A 17,700-nucleotide genomic window follows, 5' to 3' on the forward strand; every position below is an offset into this window, starting at 1 on the left:
TTTTCATAATGTGCCTAAGGAAGTATAACTTCAAAATAAGTTTTGAAAATGGAACAAATTTGCAAGCACTGACCATGACATTGGACGTTACATAAATTAGTGTTTGACTATATGAAATGATAATGTTTTGGTCAACTATTTTGTTTCCTAGCTTTTAATGTTTATTGTGTTTAAATCAAAGTAATTAACATCTTACCTAACATTAGAAACAAGAAAAAAAATAGGGTTCCTAAAAATAGTTTTTAATTAAATTAAGGCATAGTAAAAATATACAATTCACAAATTATATTTTACTTTTGCTTCAAATACAATGTTTTCCATCTAAATTTTCTGTAAAAACAATTTAAAAAACAAACAACAGGTTTCTACAACCACACGTCCACTGTCTTTCTTTTGATGCTCTATTTACAACTGCAACTTGACATCGACCAGGGCTTTGCCCCACGTGCCTGATGAGACTCCACTTCCTTTCCCGATCTTAACAATTCCCTCCTGGCATTTGTACTACCATCGTACGTGACTGTGTGATTCAAACAGTGTGCCACAATGTCAGAAGACACCTTGCCACATAGTTCTGCATACCCCTTTTTGTAACAAACTAGTAATGCTATTGTAAACCTTTATTTTGTCCCAAGTGTATGGTGTTTCAGCAGACTGACAAAGTGCCCTGTTTTATTAATTTGAGTACCCTGAACAAAAACGGAACCAGACAGTCCCGAACGGACCCGAACTTGGCTGAAGCAGGCATTAATTTTAAATATATATAATTACTATTATTACTAAGTATCGAGGGCGTGAAAGGACGTGCCTCAATTGTTGACGTGTCATGTGTGTTTATCATTAGTAACCCCTGGCACGAATTTAAATAAGCATAACGGATTCTTTGTTCAGCACAAATTTTAAGAGCGCACTGTCGCCCCAGTCTGACATTATCACCGGCTGAGGTAAGACGCGCCAGCAACTCTGGGGACTTCATTATTGCCTTCGCTGAGTATAATTCTGTTCTCTATATTTTAATAATCCAAATCGCTTTCATTTTATCCTCCGGACTTGCCTGGTCAGCAGACTGCTTAACGAATCTTAAACACATTCTTGGGTCTTTGAAACTAACTACATGTTTCCTTTGTGGTTCGCACCACACATAAGTCGTTTCATGCCACCGGGCTTTTTACAGTTTAACGACAGCGTGTGAGAGTGTGTGGAGCATCTGTTCAAAAAATAAAAACGTGCGAGATAAACAGTTGCTTACCAGCCACGTGCCGACCACCTACCCGTAACAGGTGTGTGGGACGCCTTGAAGAGTCCACAAACTTTTATCTAGGTAAGCGTGCCCGATGCTGAGAGCGAACCAGGTCTGGGTAATTTCTGGTTAATTAAGAATGTCAGAATCTTGCTTCCACACGAGCGACGACGTCACGCCCTGAGAGGAGTCTCCGCCCGGTCTGTGTGCCCTTTCATACGGTGGCACCCATTCAATCACCTTTCATATTTAAACATAACCCTCCGACTTCAACAAACTTCACTAAATTGTTCATACACACACATTGTTTCGCAGTGAACACCAATCACAAATCTTATATCACAATTCAGGAACAAAGTTCTCAACTTTGAATACCTTTCGTAATGCTATTATACTGAATTTAACAATATGCCACGAGATATTGAATTTGTTAAACGAATGTGAAAGTATTATCTTCAAGATGGGGGATATGGTTCTCTGGAGAACAACTTTTCCTGAAACACAAAAGTAACCAAATAATGTAAAACATAAAACCCTAAAAATACAAAACAATTCTTCTATATTACAAAATGGTACGTGGCTGGCTGTGGATAGCAGGGGTTGCTAGTTGACGGCAGTGTATGGCTGTGAGTGGAAGATAATGGCAGACACTGCATGAGGAAATTCGCAGTTGTGTGAAACAAAGAATAAAGGAAAAAAGATAGGATTTGTTCTCACAATTTACTGGAAGCCTCTTATTACATGAATAATAAACTTTGTACAATTTATAAATATAAATACAGAGGTGAATATTCAATGGAACCAAGGGAAGCATTGGTTCCTTTACTTTCAGGAGGGAAAAAATGCCTTTTTGATTACATTCAGAATCTGTAATTTGAATACATTGTTTCAGAAGTACTACTAATTTTCAAACAAATGCAAAAAATATTTGAGACAAAATTCTTTCTTCACTCAGCTCCTAAATAACGCAATCCAATGTCTATTGTCTGCTTCTTACAGTGAAACTCAACAGAGCTTGGTTATCTTCAAGTATTCAATTGTACCCGAAGCCATGTAGCCGGACTCGCGAACCTGACCAGTGCTCTGTTTCCCTTGTGAAAACAATAAACACTTGTGTACTAAGAACTAATGTGTTGTTAAAGACTGGTGTGTTGTAAAAACAGTGACTATATAAAAACTTATTACAGTAAATGTATTTTAAGATCCTCAATGTACTAAATATACTGCAATGGTGTATGTTCAAAAAATTGAATTAAATCAGACCTAATATATTCTTACCTTACATATAAATTGTTGTTTTGTTCTCTTTCTTAGTACCCCTAGAAGCTTAAGTATTAAATTTTGCTACACCTGATATTTTAAAATATTTATTTAGTTCCTCCTCCAATTTTCCAGTACATGAGTAGAGTACCAACATGTACATCTTCCTCCAATAAACACTAGCTGCTAATTATTACAGAAGTAATTTGCAACCTATATTTTTTTTTTTTTTTTTAAAGATAGCTACTGAATAATGTACTCATTTTAAAGAAATGAAAACAGCAATGGCATGTATTTGGACCAATATGGTGGACAAGTGTTTGTAGGCATTTTTTTTTGTTAATGTAAATCAATGTTTACTATAAACCTGTATGAAAAAGAGGAGAAATGTGAATTAAGCACCATAATAAAGGAAAAATCATTAGTTTAGTATGAGGTAGTGAATATTAAAATTAACATTCAAAGTAGCTTAAACAAACAAAAAAACAACTTATTAAAAAAATTCTGGAACATAGCAAGTTAAAGCTGTATTGCTATAGGTGTAGGTTGTTACTTAGTCCAGAATCCACAAAAAAATTTACCTAATGTGACTAACCACACAAACTCCGTACAGAGTTGCAAAGCCAGAATATGAATGGTACTTACTGTAAGCTACTTTGTCAGGCACTAGCATTTTGCTCGATAAGAATGCCATTGTGCTCTACAGGAAGAGAGTTCCCATTCTCCAGCAAAGATGACTGCATCTTCTCTTTGGCTGCAACTAGCAAAGCTTGGTTGAGATCAGCAATCAAGTCCTCAGAGCATTCCAAACCAACCGACAGTCTTATGAGAGAGTCAGAGATTCCAAGTTTTGTCCGCTGTTCGAGGGGCACCGACGCATGAGTCATGACAGACCTGAAAGCACACAGACGTCATCCCTTCACCATTTTCCAGTCACACTGCACTTAAGTTGTAGACAGTTGGCACGCACACTTACGGCACTTCCGCGAGGGACTCGAACCCGCCCAAGCTCTCTGCATACGTGAACAACTTCAGTGCTTTGAGGAATGCCTTGCTTTCTTTCAAATCGCCCTTCAAGTAGAAAGACAACATCCCACTGTGGCCATAGGACTGCCTCTTGGCCACTTGGTGCTGTGGGTGAGATGGCAACCCTGCAAACAGCACAACAAACTTTGCTTACAGCAGACTGGTGTATAACATCCAGAATAGACATGTCACAAGATTACATTTCTTATTTTCAATTCTCTCTAATTACTGTCATTCTATTCATTATTAAAATACTTTAATCTATAATATGTTTGAAAATAATTTATTTCAAGTGAAATCAATGGTGTATACTAACTCTAAGTTTTTTTTAGTAAAAAGTAGCATGCAATAACACTTTTTGTTTAGGAAATAGTGCAACAATAGTAAATAGCATGGTAATTAAAAATTAATTCATTATTTCTATGACATAAATAATTTATACTGCTGTTACTGCTATCAGCTTTGTAGGAAAACTTGGAAATAAATACTGGGCATCGATCAAACTGTATTTTAAGTTTCCTAAAACTAAAACAGGTTATGGTAAGATCTGTTTTTTACAAACTTTAAAAGAGCATCATTCTGTAACATGTTAATCTACTAACATTAAAGCTGTGCAAAATTAACAAATTTCAAACAGAAGAGAACTTGGGTTCAGCCCATAACAGTAAGCTCATGTAAATCTGAGGAGTTGGAATGCAAACATTCAAGTTATAGCCTTTTTTTTCTGCTGGGTGGATATAAACAAAAAAGGAATGCTGAGCAAATATTCTCAGAATTGGTTATTTATCACTAATAGACTGACCATTTTGATACACATACTTCATACACACATACAAATTGGTCACACAAAATCTCAAGTGAAATTCCCTGACTTTTCTAAATTTCTCTGATCTGATTATATTTTACAGTGACCCTGATTTTGCAATGTTAGGCAACTTCACGTTTAAAAATTTATCAGCATTATTTTTAAACTGAGAATATTCAACAGACAAAGAAATAAACAAAGATTGAACTTAATTTTATTCAAAGGACATTGAAAATAAGATAAAATGTATCTCTATAGAGCATCCCACTCTTAGATTGCAGTGTGGAAGTAAATGGGCGCATTCTCTCTCTCTCTAACACACACACCGATTGCCGTTAGCGCTGTCCTTGTTTATTCGTGCGTTGTTGCCAAACATGAAACGAAATTAAAATTTTAATTTTTGGACCAAGCTTTTTTTCATATTGTATAGCATCACAATACGCACCAGGCAATGCTTATTTTGAACACTTAACAATATTTTAAGTGTCCAAAAAATTAAAAAAACATAAATTATTCACTGCGAACTGTTTTGAAGTATTCCGAGATGTTTCACATAAAAAAAAAAATAACCTACATGTGTATTTCATTCAGATTTTTTTAAATAATAAATTAATGCCTTAGGACGCCACTGAACAAATGTTAAGACAAAAACTGTACAGGTTTCACTTAAATAATTTTTTTAATATATTGAAATGCATTTTCTCACAAACTGACACATCAAAAAGTTGACCAGCGGAAAACTTTTTTCTATTAAAGATAGATGGGGGACGAAAGCGTGAAAAATGTTCACAATGAATTGAATTAGTTTTTAAAAGCAGCTCCATCTCAATTGCTTCTACAGTTTCCGTGGAAATAGCTGTTAAAGATGTGTCTTATCAGTACAAGAGCGCGCAATAGAGGTTTCTCTCACAAGCTGCCGTCGTAAGAGGAAACAGGGTCGTGTGTTTAGATAAGTGGGGTTCTGTCCTGCAAGCAATTTCAAATACATGGCTTCCTTAGTCAACCATGTATTTCCTTAGACACGCATTTCTGAAAACCAGCCTGCCAGTTAGTATCGCGTCTCGCGACGAAGCAACGCGTTGTGTCCAGTGACTCGTTACAGTTCTAATTTTGACAAATTATATATTAACATACGTGATATTATTTTCTACATTTATTTTTATTACGTACATATAAAATATGGAAGATAGAACACCGAAAAGAAATTATATCGGTAGGCTACGCGGGAGGGAGCGCAAGATTGTGCTGAATGTATTTGAGTATTTTTCAAAATATATGAGTGTGTGCAATGCAATTAAGGAAGCTTACCATTCTTCTGGTCAGCTCTGTGCTACTCTTATGGAAGGGGTATCAACATTGGTCAGCGGTAGCTATAGTGATTAAAAGGTATGTGATGTTATTAATTTCTTAATCAAGTTAACGTTACATTTATCGTCTAAATTCCCATTAATGAAATGTGTGTGAACAGATTCTTGTTGTAAGTTAAAGTTTAAAAAAAATTCCTTATCGGCACAGCCTAAAGGCGCACTAAGATTTTGATGATTATATTTCTTTACATTAGAACAAAAAGGGATTTTTATATCCTTACACCCATATTTTCTTCTTCCCCTTGCAGTAATGGTTGTTACAAAAATATTTTAATCCAATCTTGAACATAATATGTAAAATGTATGAAATAAATACGAAGGAATTTAATAGCAATCATGGTACAAAATTTTGAATTATTTTTCTATCCTTCTCAACACCAAGCATCTTATCAAACATTGTTTTAGACAAAGTTTTGGAAAATAATTATGATATTTACAAATAATTTAAACAGATTTGATAAGGTGTCTACTAAGGCAGTTACTTTTTTTTGTCCGGCGAAAATATTTTTCGAACCCATGCAGTTATGGCTGGTCATATCAAGAATTTATTTAGAAAACATTTTTTGGCATTAGGTACTCCGAGTTATCATACGTTAAAACGGATGCGATATTATTCATATTATGGGAGTTGTTGCGACTTTTCTGTTTTTCAAAAAATCTTCCCCATTTCTAACCAATTGTTCGGATTTTTCCCATAACTTACTCGACCGAGAATTTCCATTACCGTACTTTATTTATCATTTTGGACATGACTTGTCCAAAAATACGGCATTTATCGGGCCCATGAAAATGTGATATATATATGGGATTTTTAGAACATGAAAGAAAACTATAAGAAATTTTCGTCTACATTAGGTAGTTTTTATTTGAAATTTACATAAAAGTGTCATTATTACAAATTTATATGTGTAATAGTATAAAATATTATAAATTACGATATGATTTCTTAAAATGCTTCTTGTTCGATCTGAATTACAAAGACACACATCTCCTGAAATTCGTAATGTGTCAGAGATTTGGCAACAGCGCGCGCCATAAGCCGTGTACTGCAATCTAAGAGTGGGACGGGCTATAGTTGTTTATCCATGTAAAAAACTTACTGAAAATAAAAATATTACGAGATCACATATGTACTCAACCCAATTGAATTATAGCAGACAATCAAGTTACCCAAGTAAGCCGCAGTAATTGGCCATTTATCCGTAAAAATAATGATAAAAATTCCAAAGTGCTTTTTTTAAACTCCTGACATGCTTCCCTATCATTATCTAAGAGGGTGTGACGATACTTAGAGTAGTTTACAAGTAATTTACTATTTTGAAGAGTGTTTATGTTGAGTTAGGTACATTAAAATTTCGCAAAATTGTGAGAATGGTTGATTAGGTTAGCTAAACTAGGCTGTTGGTGGGCATGTTACAAACTTAAATAAATAAATATTGGTAATTTCTAACCAATGGTCAAACAATATTACATGATTTTTAATGCAGCCAATACTGTCTACGAACGATGTGTGCACACAACTACACCTGCTGTGGTCAAATGTACAGGATACAAACATGCTGCATGCTGCTAACACTGACTAGGAATAAGTTTCACAAATAACATCCCAGTTATGCTTACAATGTATGTAATATAAGAGTTCCTATGAACGTTTAGACGTAAGGAAATAGGAAGATTTTATTTTGCAACAAAGTGGAGATATTAGTCAAAATAAAGTTAGCGAAGCATAATAGGAAGTTAATTTATTTTTTTCAACTTATCTTATTAGGTGCTGGTGAAGTGAGATTAGTACGCGTACAGCTTACAGTAAGTATATTCACCCTTAGTGTAAGCTACACACCTATGCATAGACTTAAAAATGTAACGGGATAGATGTCCATTACACCTTTTTCCTGTTTTAAAAAGCAATCTTCTGTATTGTGAGAGAGTGAAAGCTAAGCCAGGGCAAGCTGTTATGCGGCCGCACATGAGTAGCGGTTAGTGAAACTAGCTCCGTAACTTCGGGAACATTGTGGAACAAGTAAGAGTCCGCAAGCAATAAGATATGGATCAAATGTTCCAGAAAAAATTGCACAGCAGTCTCAGGGTGTGTATAAGGCCCCAAGTGAGCTGCTGTAGCAACAGTTAGACACAGACAGAGAGAGTTGGCAGTCAGACATTGATTCAGGAGTCAAGGGGTCATCAGTCTCTATGACGGAGGGAGCTTACAGCAGTCATGTCGAGAGGCAACGATGAGCAGCGTCTATAATAGAGGTCGAGAGTTGGCGTTCTGCAACAGCAAGTGGAGCAAGTAACCCTTGGGCCAGTGAACAGTGCATTATTGCCTTTGTTATACTGTCAGCAGCCAATAGATGAGGACTCGAAGGAATTCACGGAGCTGGTAGCGACCAGTGATGTGAGCAGACTTCGGCAACCAACTGAATGAGTCACTATGAGAGTCTTTCCATGCCACGCTGGGGAAGACAGAAGAAGAAGTCTAAGGGATACTCGAGAAGCATGTATCTACAGTATCTACTCGCTAAGTGAGTCATCTCTCACTGAGTATGCGGTGCTGTCAATGCAACGAGGAGCAATTTTACAGAGGTGTCCCACACTAGTGGTTCAAAAGGAAGCTGAGAGGACACCCAAGAAAGAAGTTCAGACATGACGGGCAAGTAACTACTGGCCGGGCGAGCCTAGCCGTCAGCCCACAGAACGAGAAGGATCCATGGATGTCTTCTATCCCGCGCTACAGCTGTGCACAGGAAGCTAGCGAGTCGACATGCTACCCAATACATCCTAATGAGGAGTCAAACCATCCCTTGTGGAGGAGGCGACATTCAAAGGTAAGTTACTTTTTTTTATTTAAGTTACATTTCCCGGTGGCAAGTGGACAGCAGCTACAAAGCGAGTTAAGATTTTTGTGGAGAGCCAGTTTGCCAATGGCTTCTAGAAGACCACCAAAAAAAATTATTTAGATTAAAACATTTTTGCAGCCATAACTTGTGGATTGTCCAAGACCACTTTAAGAGTAGTTAACATTTTTCATGTTTAAACATCTTAGTTCTCGGTACACGGCATTTGGTAGGAGTAACTTTGTAAATGGAACGGAAGTTGTATGGAATGGAAATGTGTCCCTAAACACAGTGCTGCCATCTGTGGAAGTCTCATAAATCTCAAAAAAAAAATGGCGGACCTGTGTGATTCATCAATATAAATTAACTTTCTTGGACATCAGGGGATGTACTAAGTGTAATAGTATGCTAAACTAAACTTTATAATAGTACAGCTATCTTTTAATACTCTGTTGTAATTTATAGTCATAAAAAGGATAACTTAAAAAAAAAATGCATTACAATTTTGACAATACTTAGTTAACATTAAAATGTAGAGATAGCATAGCGTTCGTGATAATGAAGACACACAAGAAATTGTTTCCCTACATATATTCAATGCCATGTTGAATCAGCTCAATAATGTTAAGGTTTGTTTGTAGCATATATTTACAGACTGGTTTCTGTCATTTAAGCAAAAACAAATAAATATATATATAAATACACATATATATACACACACATATATATATGAATTTATTTATATATATATATGTATGTATATATATATATATATATGTATATATATATGTGTGTGTGTGTGTATTTATATATGTATATACATGTATATATATATTATATATGTATTTATTTTATATCTTTATATACATATATTTCTTGTGTGCGTGTGTATGTCACTGAACTCCTCCTAGACGGCTGGACCGATTTTGATGAAATTTTTTGTGTGAGTTCACGGGGATTCGAGGATGGTTTAGATTCACAATTTGGTCCACTGGAAAATGTTTATTTAATTAAATTTTTATTTATAAATTGTTGTTGATCTTTGAATGGTTTAGGTTTATAGTATATATATATGTGTGTGTTGTGTATTTATTTATGTGTTGTTGTTAATCTTTGGATGGATTTTATGAATTGTTGTTATTACATTAAAATTAAAATAGAATTGGTTATTGAGATTATTATATTATTATTTATTGAAATAACATTTTAAAGTGTAATTAAAAATATAGGTGCAAATTTGTGAGGTGCAGTATTGAAGTGAGTATTTTACATGATTTTTCGTGATTTTAATTATGTATACACGTGAATTCAATACCAATCAACTTAACCTCCAAATTTAAATTGTCAGTTCTCATTTTATTCTACATATTAAAATGTAATAAAAAATATACATTGTGCAAAATGTGTAAGGTGCATTATCAAAGTGAGTATTTAACACGATTTTTCATTACTTTTAATTATGTATAGACGTGCATTCAATAACAATCAACTTAACCTACAATTTTAAATTGTTAGTTCTTATTTTATTCTATGCAACTTATGACGTATTGATGTCTCTTTGAAAATAAAAATAATAGTTTGTAAAATAAAAATAACATTTATATAATTTAAATTACTTATAGTAATTATAGTTTAAAGTATATTTAAAATTGAAGTTTTGTATTTTTTAATTTATAGTTTTTTTTTTTAATTATGATTTTTGGATTTACAACGTTTGAACAGGACACCGCCTGTCGGGTCCACTTTAAAGTGTGTGTTCAGGTGGATTTAAAAATTGTTTAGATTCACAATTCAAGCCGATAAATAATATTTGTAATTAATTAATTAATTTAATTAATGTTGTTGTTGAACGTTCAATGTTTTACATAGGATCCGGTCGGAAGCGCTGTGGTCGCGTTATCGAATATTCAAAAATATTTATTTTTATTTCAGTTCGACCCGGCAGATGGTGCTGTGATTATATTCAGGGAAATTTCCTGTAAATTTTCAAATTTAAAACGTTTGAACAAAACAACGTCTGTTGGGTCCGCTATATATATACACACTAAGTATTATAACATTACTTCAGAAACTTGGAAGATTTGGTGTGTGTAATAACTACTTAGGCTGGCTCTCTAATTATGTTTCTTAAAGAAAGATGCTTATTTTTTCAATAAAAAACAGTAACTCCTCTTTTTATCAAGCTCCGTGTGGTATCTCTCAAGGAGGTATTCTATCACCTTTATTGCTTAATATCTTTATTGATGACATTACTCAGGTGTTAAATTACTCCACTATTCTGTTATTCGCTGATGATCTTAAAATCTACTTCAGCAGGATATTTCTGAAATCTCCAATTGGTGTGAATCTAATTTGGTTACTCTTGATAAAGATTTAACAAGAGTTATATCCTGCACTAGGAAACTATGTCCCATTCGGTTTGATTAAAAACTTTAGAATTCATTATATAACAAACACTTCTTGGATTAAAGATCTAGGCTTTACACTTGACTCTAAATTATATTATCTACATATTAACTCTCTGGTTTATAGCTCTCACAAAACCCTACCTTTGATTAAATACATTACTTACTATGCCTCTGATTTAGACTCTTTACTTACACTTTATTATAGATTAGTTAGAACTGAACATGAATATAAATCCAAGATGTTAAACATCACCATCTCCTCTGACAGTGCATAACTCGAAAACAGACTATCTCTATTATTTAATATTATTAATCAAAAGCATCGCTCAAAACACTTTTTACTTTCCTTAGTTGAATGCAGAAAGCTACTAGATTCCCTTTGTCTGTAACTGCTGTAGTTCTAAAATAAACTGTTATTGCCTTGATAACTCTGGGATCAGAGTATCTAAATTACTAGTCATCAAACGTTACTTCAAGTCTAAACAATTTCAATGATATTTTATACTAATTTATTAATAACTACAAAATCTTGCCAATATTATTGTTAGCAAGTTAGGCTTAAAAAAAATTTGTAATTTGTTTGCTTGGATAATAAAAGTTTACTTAAATAATAAATTTTAATCAGGCTTTGTTTAGTAGGAAATATAAACTATTTTTATTTCTTAACACAATTTTGTATAAGATGGTATACACGTAATAACTTATAATGTAAACTTGCTGGTTTTCTTTTTCTCTTTTAATTATTATAACTTACCTCAATTTTTGCCTGCTCTAGTGTTGTCTTGTTTTGTTCTGTGTGTTTGTCTTGTGTGCCTGCTTGTGTCAGTGGCTATCTGCTGGAAGTACCCACTTGTTTGAGTCCTCTCCTTGCAGGTGGTGCCTATCTGCACTTAGTGCCTACATTGAGTTTGGCATTTGCATGCCTGTAGGGGCTACAATTGTCCTTTGTACCTTTTTGTATCCCGTGTCCATCTAAAAAGTTCCCAAACTGTTGGTAGGCATGTTACAAATTTAAATAAATAAATATGTGTTTTTAAATGTTTCAGATTAATTTTGTTTAAATGTATCTATTGGACTGCAACTTTGGTTTGAAAAATACTTAAAAGATAGTGCCAAGTCCATAATGCTTTATGTTAATGTTAATGTTAAATATCTTTTACGCCATATTTGTTACAACACAATTTTGTTGGCTAATAAATTGTAGGTATTTTTAAAATTGTGATTATATCTTGTTATGACTATTCAAGTTTACAAAATAAATTCCAGGATAGTTTCACTACATTCAAATTTACTTTGGCACACCAATATGCTTAGTACATGTTTGCAAAAACATGCACAGATGCATGTTGCCAAACATGGGTCCGCCATCTTGTCAACTTCGACTCGTGGCTATAGCATTTTCTGCTTGCATGCGCATTGGACTTTCAACCTGTCAAATTTCCATTGTGTAATGCTCACTTATTTCATTGCAATTCAGGTGCCTACTAAAATTTCACCCTCAAAGTGCCTAAATAAGTATAATCTCAAAAAAGGAAGGCAGGGATGACAATTCCGGACTTGGAGGAAATGTCACAGATTCAGCTTTTACGATTCACACGCAACGTGTTCAGTACTCCTGTTCAGCTAGCTCTGAGAAATTTGTAGATCCATCTTGTTAAACAGAATTATAGGTAGTTAGGTTCGAAAAAGAGGAATAATATTTTCCAGTTTTTCCCTAAAATGCATACTCTTTGTATATTTATAATGCTCTGCATTATTTTAAAGAATTCTACATTCAATTTTGTATCCAAAATTGGTATTATAAGTTTATTTGCAAAACAAGAATGTATGAATTTGCCCGTGACTAGGATAGATGTTAACATATCACTGGCAAGTACTGAGACTTTTTTTCTTTCTTTTTTTTTGCTGGACTTTCATGTTGTGATTTTGTTTGTAAGGTAATGTAATGTGCAACAAAAACGTCCTACTTTGATGTAGAATTACGTAAATATTTCACTGAGGACTGGACTGGAATGAGGGAAGCATTACAAAGCTAATCAAGAAAATCAATCAAAAATTATTCACTAGTCCTCACAAACTACCTTATGCAAACACACATAAACATATTCCTAAAAACATTCATGAACAAATGCACAGAAAAAAAGTATACACATAGAAATTAAGCAAAACACAATGAACATATTTTTCTTCATAAAAAAAAACCAAAAAGCCAACCAACATACCTGGATGTAGTACTTTCTCAACAAATGGATGTTTTTCCAAAAATCTGGCAACTTCAAAAGCATTTTTCATGTGTTCACGCATTCTGACTGCTAAAGTCTTCAAACTTCTATTGACCAAGTAGCAGTCAAATGGGGAAGGAACTATACCAGAAGCTAAAAAAAAAAAAAAGTATATATACATGTATATGATTTATCATTATTCAAAAATTAATTATTTTATAAAAGCTTGAATGTGCTTTAACATACCTTTCTGTATAAACTTCAGCTCTTCAAACACTTCATCATTGCTGGTTGCTATGGAGCCCATAATGACATCTGAATGGCCATTCAAATACTTAGTAATTGAATAGACTACAACATCAGCTCCCAGCTCCAGAGGGCGCTGCAACAAGGAACACCAACACCATGTGTTAGACTTGTCTCTACCGCGAGGTAACATCTGTCAGCACTATGAAGCATACAGACATTGAACACCATCAAACACTGTGATGCTTATTAGTGTCAATGTCACACTAAATACTTAGATATTTATAAGATTAACAATATCAGCTCCAAGCTCCAGAGAAAGCTGCAACAAGAAACACCAACACCAAGCTTCATACTGTTATCTCTGCAACTATATAACACCTGCCAGCCCCCATGAAACATTCAGGGCATCACACGAGATGTGACACAGTACAAACCGTTTTTCTAATTAGTTTCTAAGTCACATTGAAATTTATTATTTTGTATAAGGTTCTCTATTAATTTGAGTAAACATAAAATTTTTAACTAACTAACTTGTAAAGAATAATTGTTGGACAGAACCTTAAAATTATTTGGGCCTAGTTTTCTTGCAATATCAAGTGGAACCAGCCTGGATGATATATCTGTTGCATATTCCAGAGCTTAAGTTATCTCCTGTTCCCACCCCTTGTGTCGTGCCATGTCATCATTCTTAGCCACCCATTTACTTACCACAGTATTTTCTTATTACCCCTTCCCCCACCAACAGAGTACCCACAACACACCCTGGTTTCATCACTGCACATACTTAAGCCAAGGTATGCTATCTAGTAGCAAAATTTCCAACCATGTAATTACAGAATTTTTAACTTTAGATGCAGCCATCAAAGCTGTGTTGGGTGGCAAGTCTCTCAGAGATGCTGCTATTGAGTTTTCCATCAGTAAATCTACTTTGTGGAATTATTTTACATCCCACAAAGCCTCAGGTAACAAAACTGTTGATGTAACTATAGGGAAAAATGATACACAAAAAGTGTTTTCCATGGAGCAAGAAGCAGAATTAGTGGCCTACTTAGACATAGCTGCCGGGCTTCATTATGGGCTTTCAAAAGAAGAGGCAAGAATTCTTGCATATGAATATGCTTTGGCAAATTATATTAAATGTCCAGATAAGTGGATGGAAAGAAAAATCATTGCTGGAAAAGAAAGGCTCAGAGTTTTTTTTGCAAAATGTCCAAGATTGTCAATAAGAAGGCCTGAAGCCACTAGTTTGGCAAGGGCAACCTCTTTTAATAAAGCTAATGTGACAACCTTTTTAAAAATTATAAAAATGTAATTAGTCGCCACAATTTTTCCCCTAACAATATTTACAACCTTGATGAAACGGGAAACTCAACTGTTCACACCCCACCAAAAATTTAACATCGCCCGGGCCTGCGGCCCCTTTTTAAGTCCGATATGCCACCGCCCAAACACCACCCACCCTCCATTCAAACCTCCCGCCTACCCGTGCGTACGTGTGCGTGCGTGTGTGTTCGCCTGGCAAGAGGGCGCATTCGAGTCAGTGCGCCGCACCCCTAAAACATAAGTAAATATAATTATGTTATTTGTTTTGATATTCCTTAAGTGCAACGTGACGGCAGATCGGCCGGGAGGGTTTTATGTACTTTTAATTAAAATAAGATAACAAAATAGAATAGCGTTTCCGGACATTCCCGAGGAAACCCGAAGCCAGACAATAATTAAATTTAAATCTTAATAATTATAATTTGTACAATCTTTTCTCTTTATTCAAAAAATGTCACGTAATTTTAATTCATTCTTGTCATGTTAATTTAGTTTCCCGTGGCACGAATTCATAAATATCTTTTAACGGCAATTGTTTCGGCGGGAGGACGCCATGTTAGTCGAGCGAGCCATGATCTCATCCCAGTCCGCCGCCATCAACGACCGAGAGTAGACGCTTCAGCACTCCGGGGACCTCACCGCTTGTTTCACCGCCAAGTAATTCTGTTTCAATTTAATTCCGTCTAAATCGTTTTCTTTTGTCCTCGGAGCTCCTCTCGGTCGGGGGACTGCATAAATAATTGTCTTACGACCAGCAACGGTCTTTTCTCTTTTGTACTACGTAATGTGAGATGTGACCACGTGGAGGTCCTCACACCTAAACCGATTCGTGCCACGGGAGTTTTAAACAGTTTTCAATCGTGTACGTGTATAAGTTGCATTCGCCGAATAAATCAGGTGTGTAAATCAAATGTATTATTTTCTTATTTATATCTGTTCGACCACGTGGAGTGTGACGGCGTGTGGGACGCCTGAGAGCCCACTGCGTAGGTAATAGCGTGCCCGACGCTGAGAGCGGGCAGGGATTCGTGCTAGGTGTATTCAGGGGGAAATTAAAATCACGCCTCACATGGGCGACGTCACGACCCTGGGAAAGAGTCTCACATCGGTCCATGCACGTGGCACGGTGGCGCCCATAAAACCCGAGCACGCATTAAGATTCAGTCAGTAAATATCAGAGACCAAGGGCCCCTGCAACGAGTGCCCCCGTAACAAATGTCTCCCAAGAGCGTGGGGCGTGATAGATTTCGCCTAGTACCGAGACCTGTACGAGCGCGTGAGATAGGCAGTTGTTGCACGGAACTATAGTTCGCGCTGGAACTATTGTTCGCGCGGAGCGCATAGCGGGACTCTGGTGCGCCGGCCACGTGGCCAGCCAAGCCAGCACGCTTCCAGGAATTCGCGCACAAACAACGCATTCCGGATACGGACAGCTGTGTGCAGGCAGCTCGCAGGGTGAGTTGGACTGCCTTCCGGGCCGCATGGCGAGGAGAAGCAAGGCAGTACACCGGCCTTACCACCACACACCATCATGTTGGACAGCGCGCGAAAGGACAGCAGTGCAGGCGCAGTGAAAACCGAGGTACTGTACAATGTAAACAGGATGTGATGTGTGAAATGTGCGCGACCCAAACACGTGGGCGGTGTACTGGGAACGTCGTGGGCGGACACGTGTATGTGCTTAGAGTCATGCGTGGGTAACCTACCGCTAGGAACACCAGCTAGGACACCGGACTATCTTAGGTGCACGAACACGGCGTGTGACGGGCAGGCAAGCGAGGGCACGTGGTGCAAGCAGTGCAGGGCATTCAAACACCGGAAGTGCCTAACCAGGGGCGAGGCGGGCAGCTCGGAGAGTAACTGGTATCTCTGTACGGAGTGCGAAAGTGTGGCGCACGTGAAACATGAGGCGGCAGAGCGGGAGCGCCGTGACGTCACGTGGGAGAGGCGGCGCGTAGTTCCGGTAGGACCCATAGAACTTCCGGAATTCGCGGGGTGGACCAGTGACAATAATAGGCAATTCTTAAACGCTTGTCGCGGACGGTTGAGTCGCTACGGAGTACCGGAAATAGAGTGGGCGGAGAGAGTAGGCGGTGTGCTACATGCATACGCAAAAAAGTGGTGGACAATCATTCGTGAGTTTGATATGCCCTGGCCGGAGTTTGTCAGGAGGTTCGAATCCCGGTTCGCGGACGCCCGAACAGAGCTGAAAGTGAGGACGGAGCTGTTTTGCACGGAGCAAGGCCACGCGGAGGCGGCCGAAGCGTTTGTGCTGAAGAAGATTCGCCTTCACAGACGCCTATTCCCGACACAAGCACCGGAGGAGGTTCTAGGGCCCGTTGTAGAACTCATGCGCCCTGAGATGCGCCCTCACATGCGCCACGCGGTACGCTACTCCGCAGAAGAATTCGTGCAGCTCGCTAGGATTGTGGAGCAAGACCTGAGTGCAGAGAAAACGCCCCGCGCGAGTGTCGGAGCGCCAACACGGACCGAACCAACTACCATAACAACTCCGGCAGTGCTGCCTTACGTCGCGCCACAAACAGCAGGCAGCCACACCGGCGCCCGACCCGGCAGCCAATCACCACCGGCATGGCGATAGCGCGCCATTGGCAACGGACCACCACCACAGTGTCATACGTACCCCGCCGGCGTCTACCACTGGCATCTCAACTGCCCGGTGCGTAACCGCTTCCGGCCGGACAACAGGGACCCGCTGCAGACGGGAAAGGCCAAGGGGGGGCGGCGTAGTTGCTCTACCACCCCTCCCCCCCCTCAACAGCTGGAGGACACGAGCGCAAGCCGACAGGGCCCATCCTGGGTCACATCAGCGCCGAGGAGGGTGAACTCCTACGCATCCCGATCATAGTCAATGGGCGCGCGGTGAACGCTCTGGTGGACACGGCCGCTAGTCACAACTGTGTGGCGGCGCGACTACTTGCCTATGACCAGTACGAGCTTCAAGC

At 37.6% G+C, this 17,700-nt stretch overlaps 1 protein-coding gene across 1 annotated transcript in view; it reads right to left on the minus strand.

Moving 5' to 3' along the window:
- Window positions 1-270: 270 nt before the first annotated feature.
- Window positions 271-17,700, minus strand: part of LOC134527880 (putative cystathionine gamma-lyase 2) — a 33,664-nt gene continuing 16,234 nt past the window's right edge. Inside the window, exons 5-9 of the mRNA XM_063360873.1 lie at window positions 13,409-13,544; window positions 13,163-13,315; window positions 3,477-3,651; window positions 3,146-3,394; window positions 271-1,734 (exon numbers count right to left, since the gene is read on the minus strand). Of these exons, the coding sequence (XP_063216943.1) occupies window positions 3,160-3,394; window positions 3,477-3,651; window positions 13,163-13,315; window positions 13,409-13,544 (699 nt within the window). The 3' untranslated portion in view covers window positions 271-1,734; window positions 3,146-3,159. The remainder of the gene's footprint in view (window positions 1,735-3,145; window positions 3,395-3,476; window positions 3,652-13,162; window positions 13,316-13,408; window positions 13,545-17,700) is intronic.

This window comes from Bacillus rossius, chromosome 1 (assembly GCF_032445375.1).
Source record: "Bacillus rossius redtenbacheri isolate Brsri chromosome 1, Brsri_v3, whole genome shotgun sequence".
In the NCBI taxonomy this organism is placed as follows: domain Eukaryota; kingdom Metazoa; phylum Arthropoda; class Insecta; order Phasmatodea; family Bacillidae; genus Bacillus; species Bacillus rossius.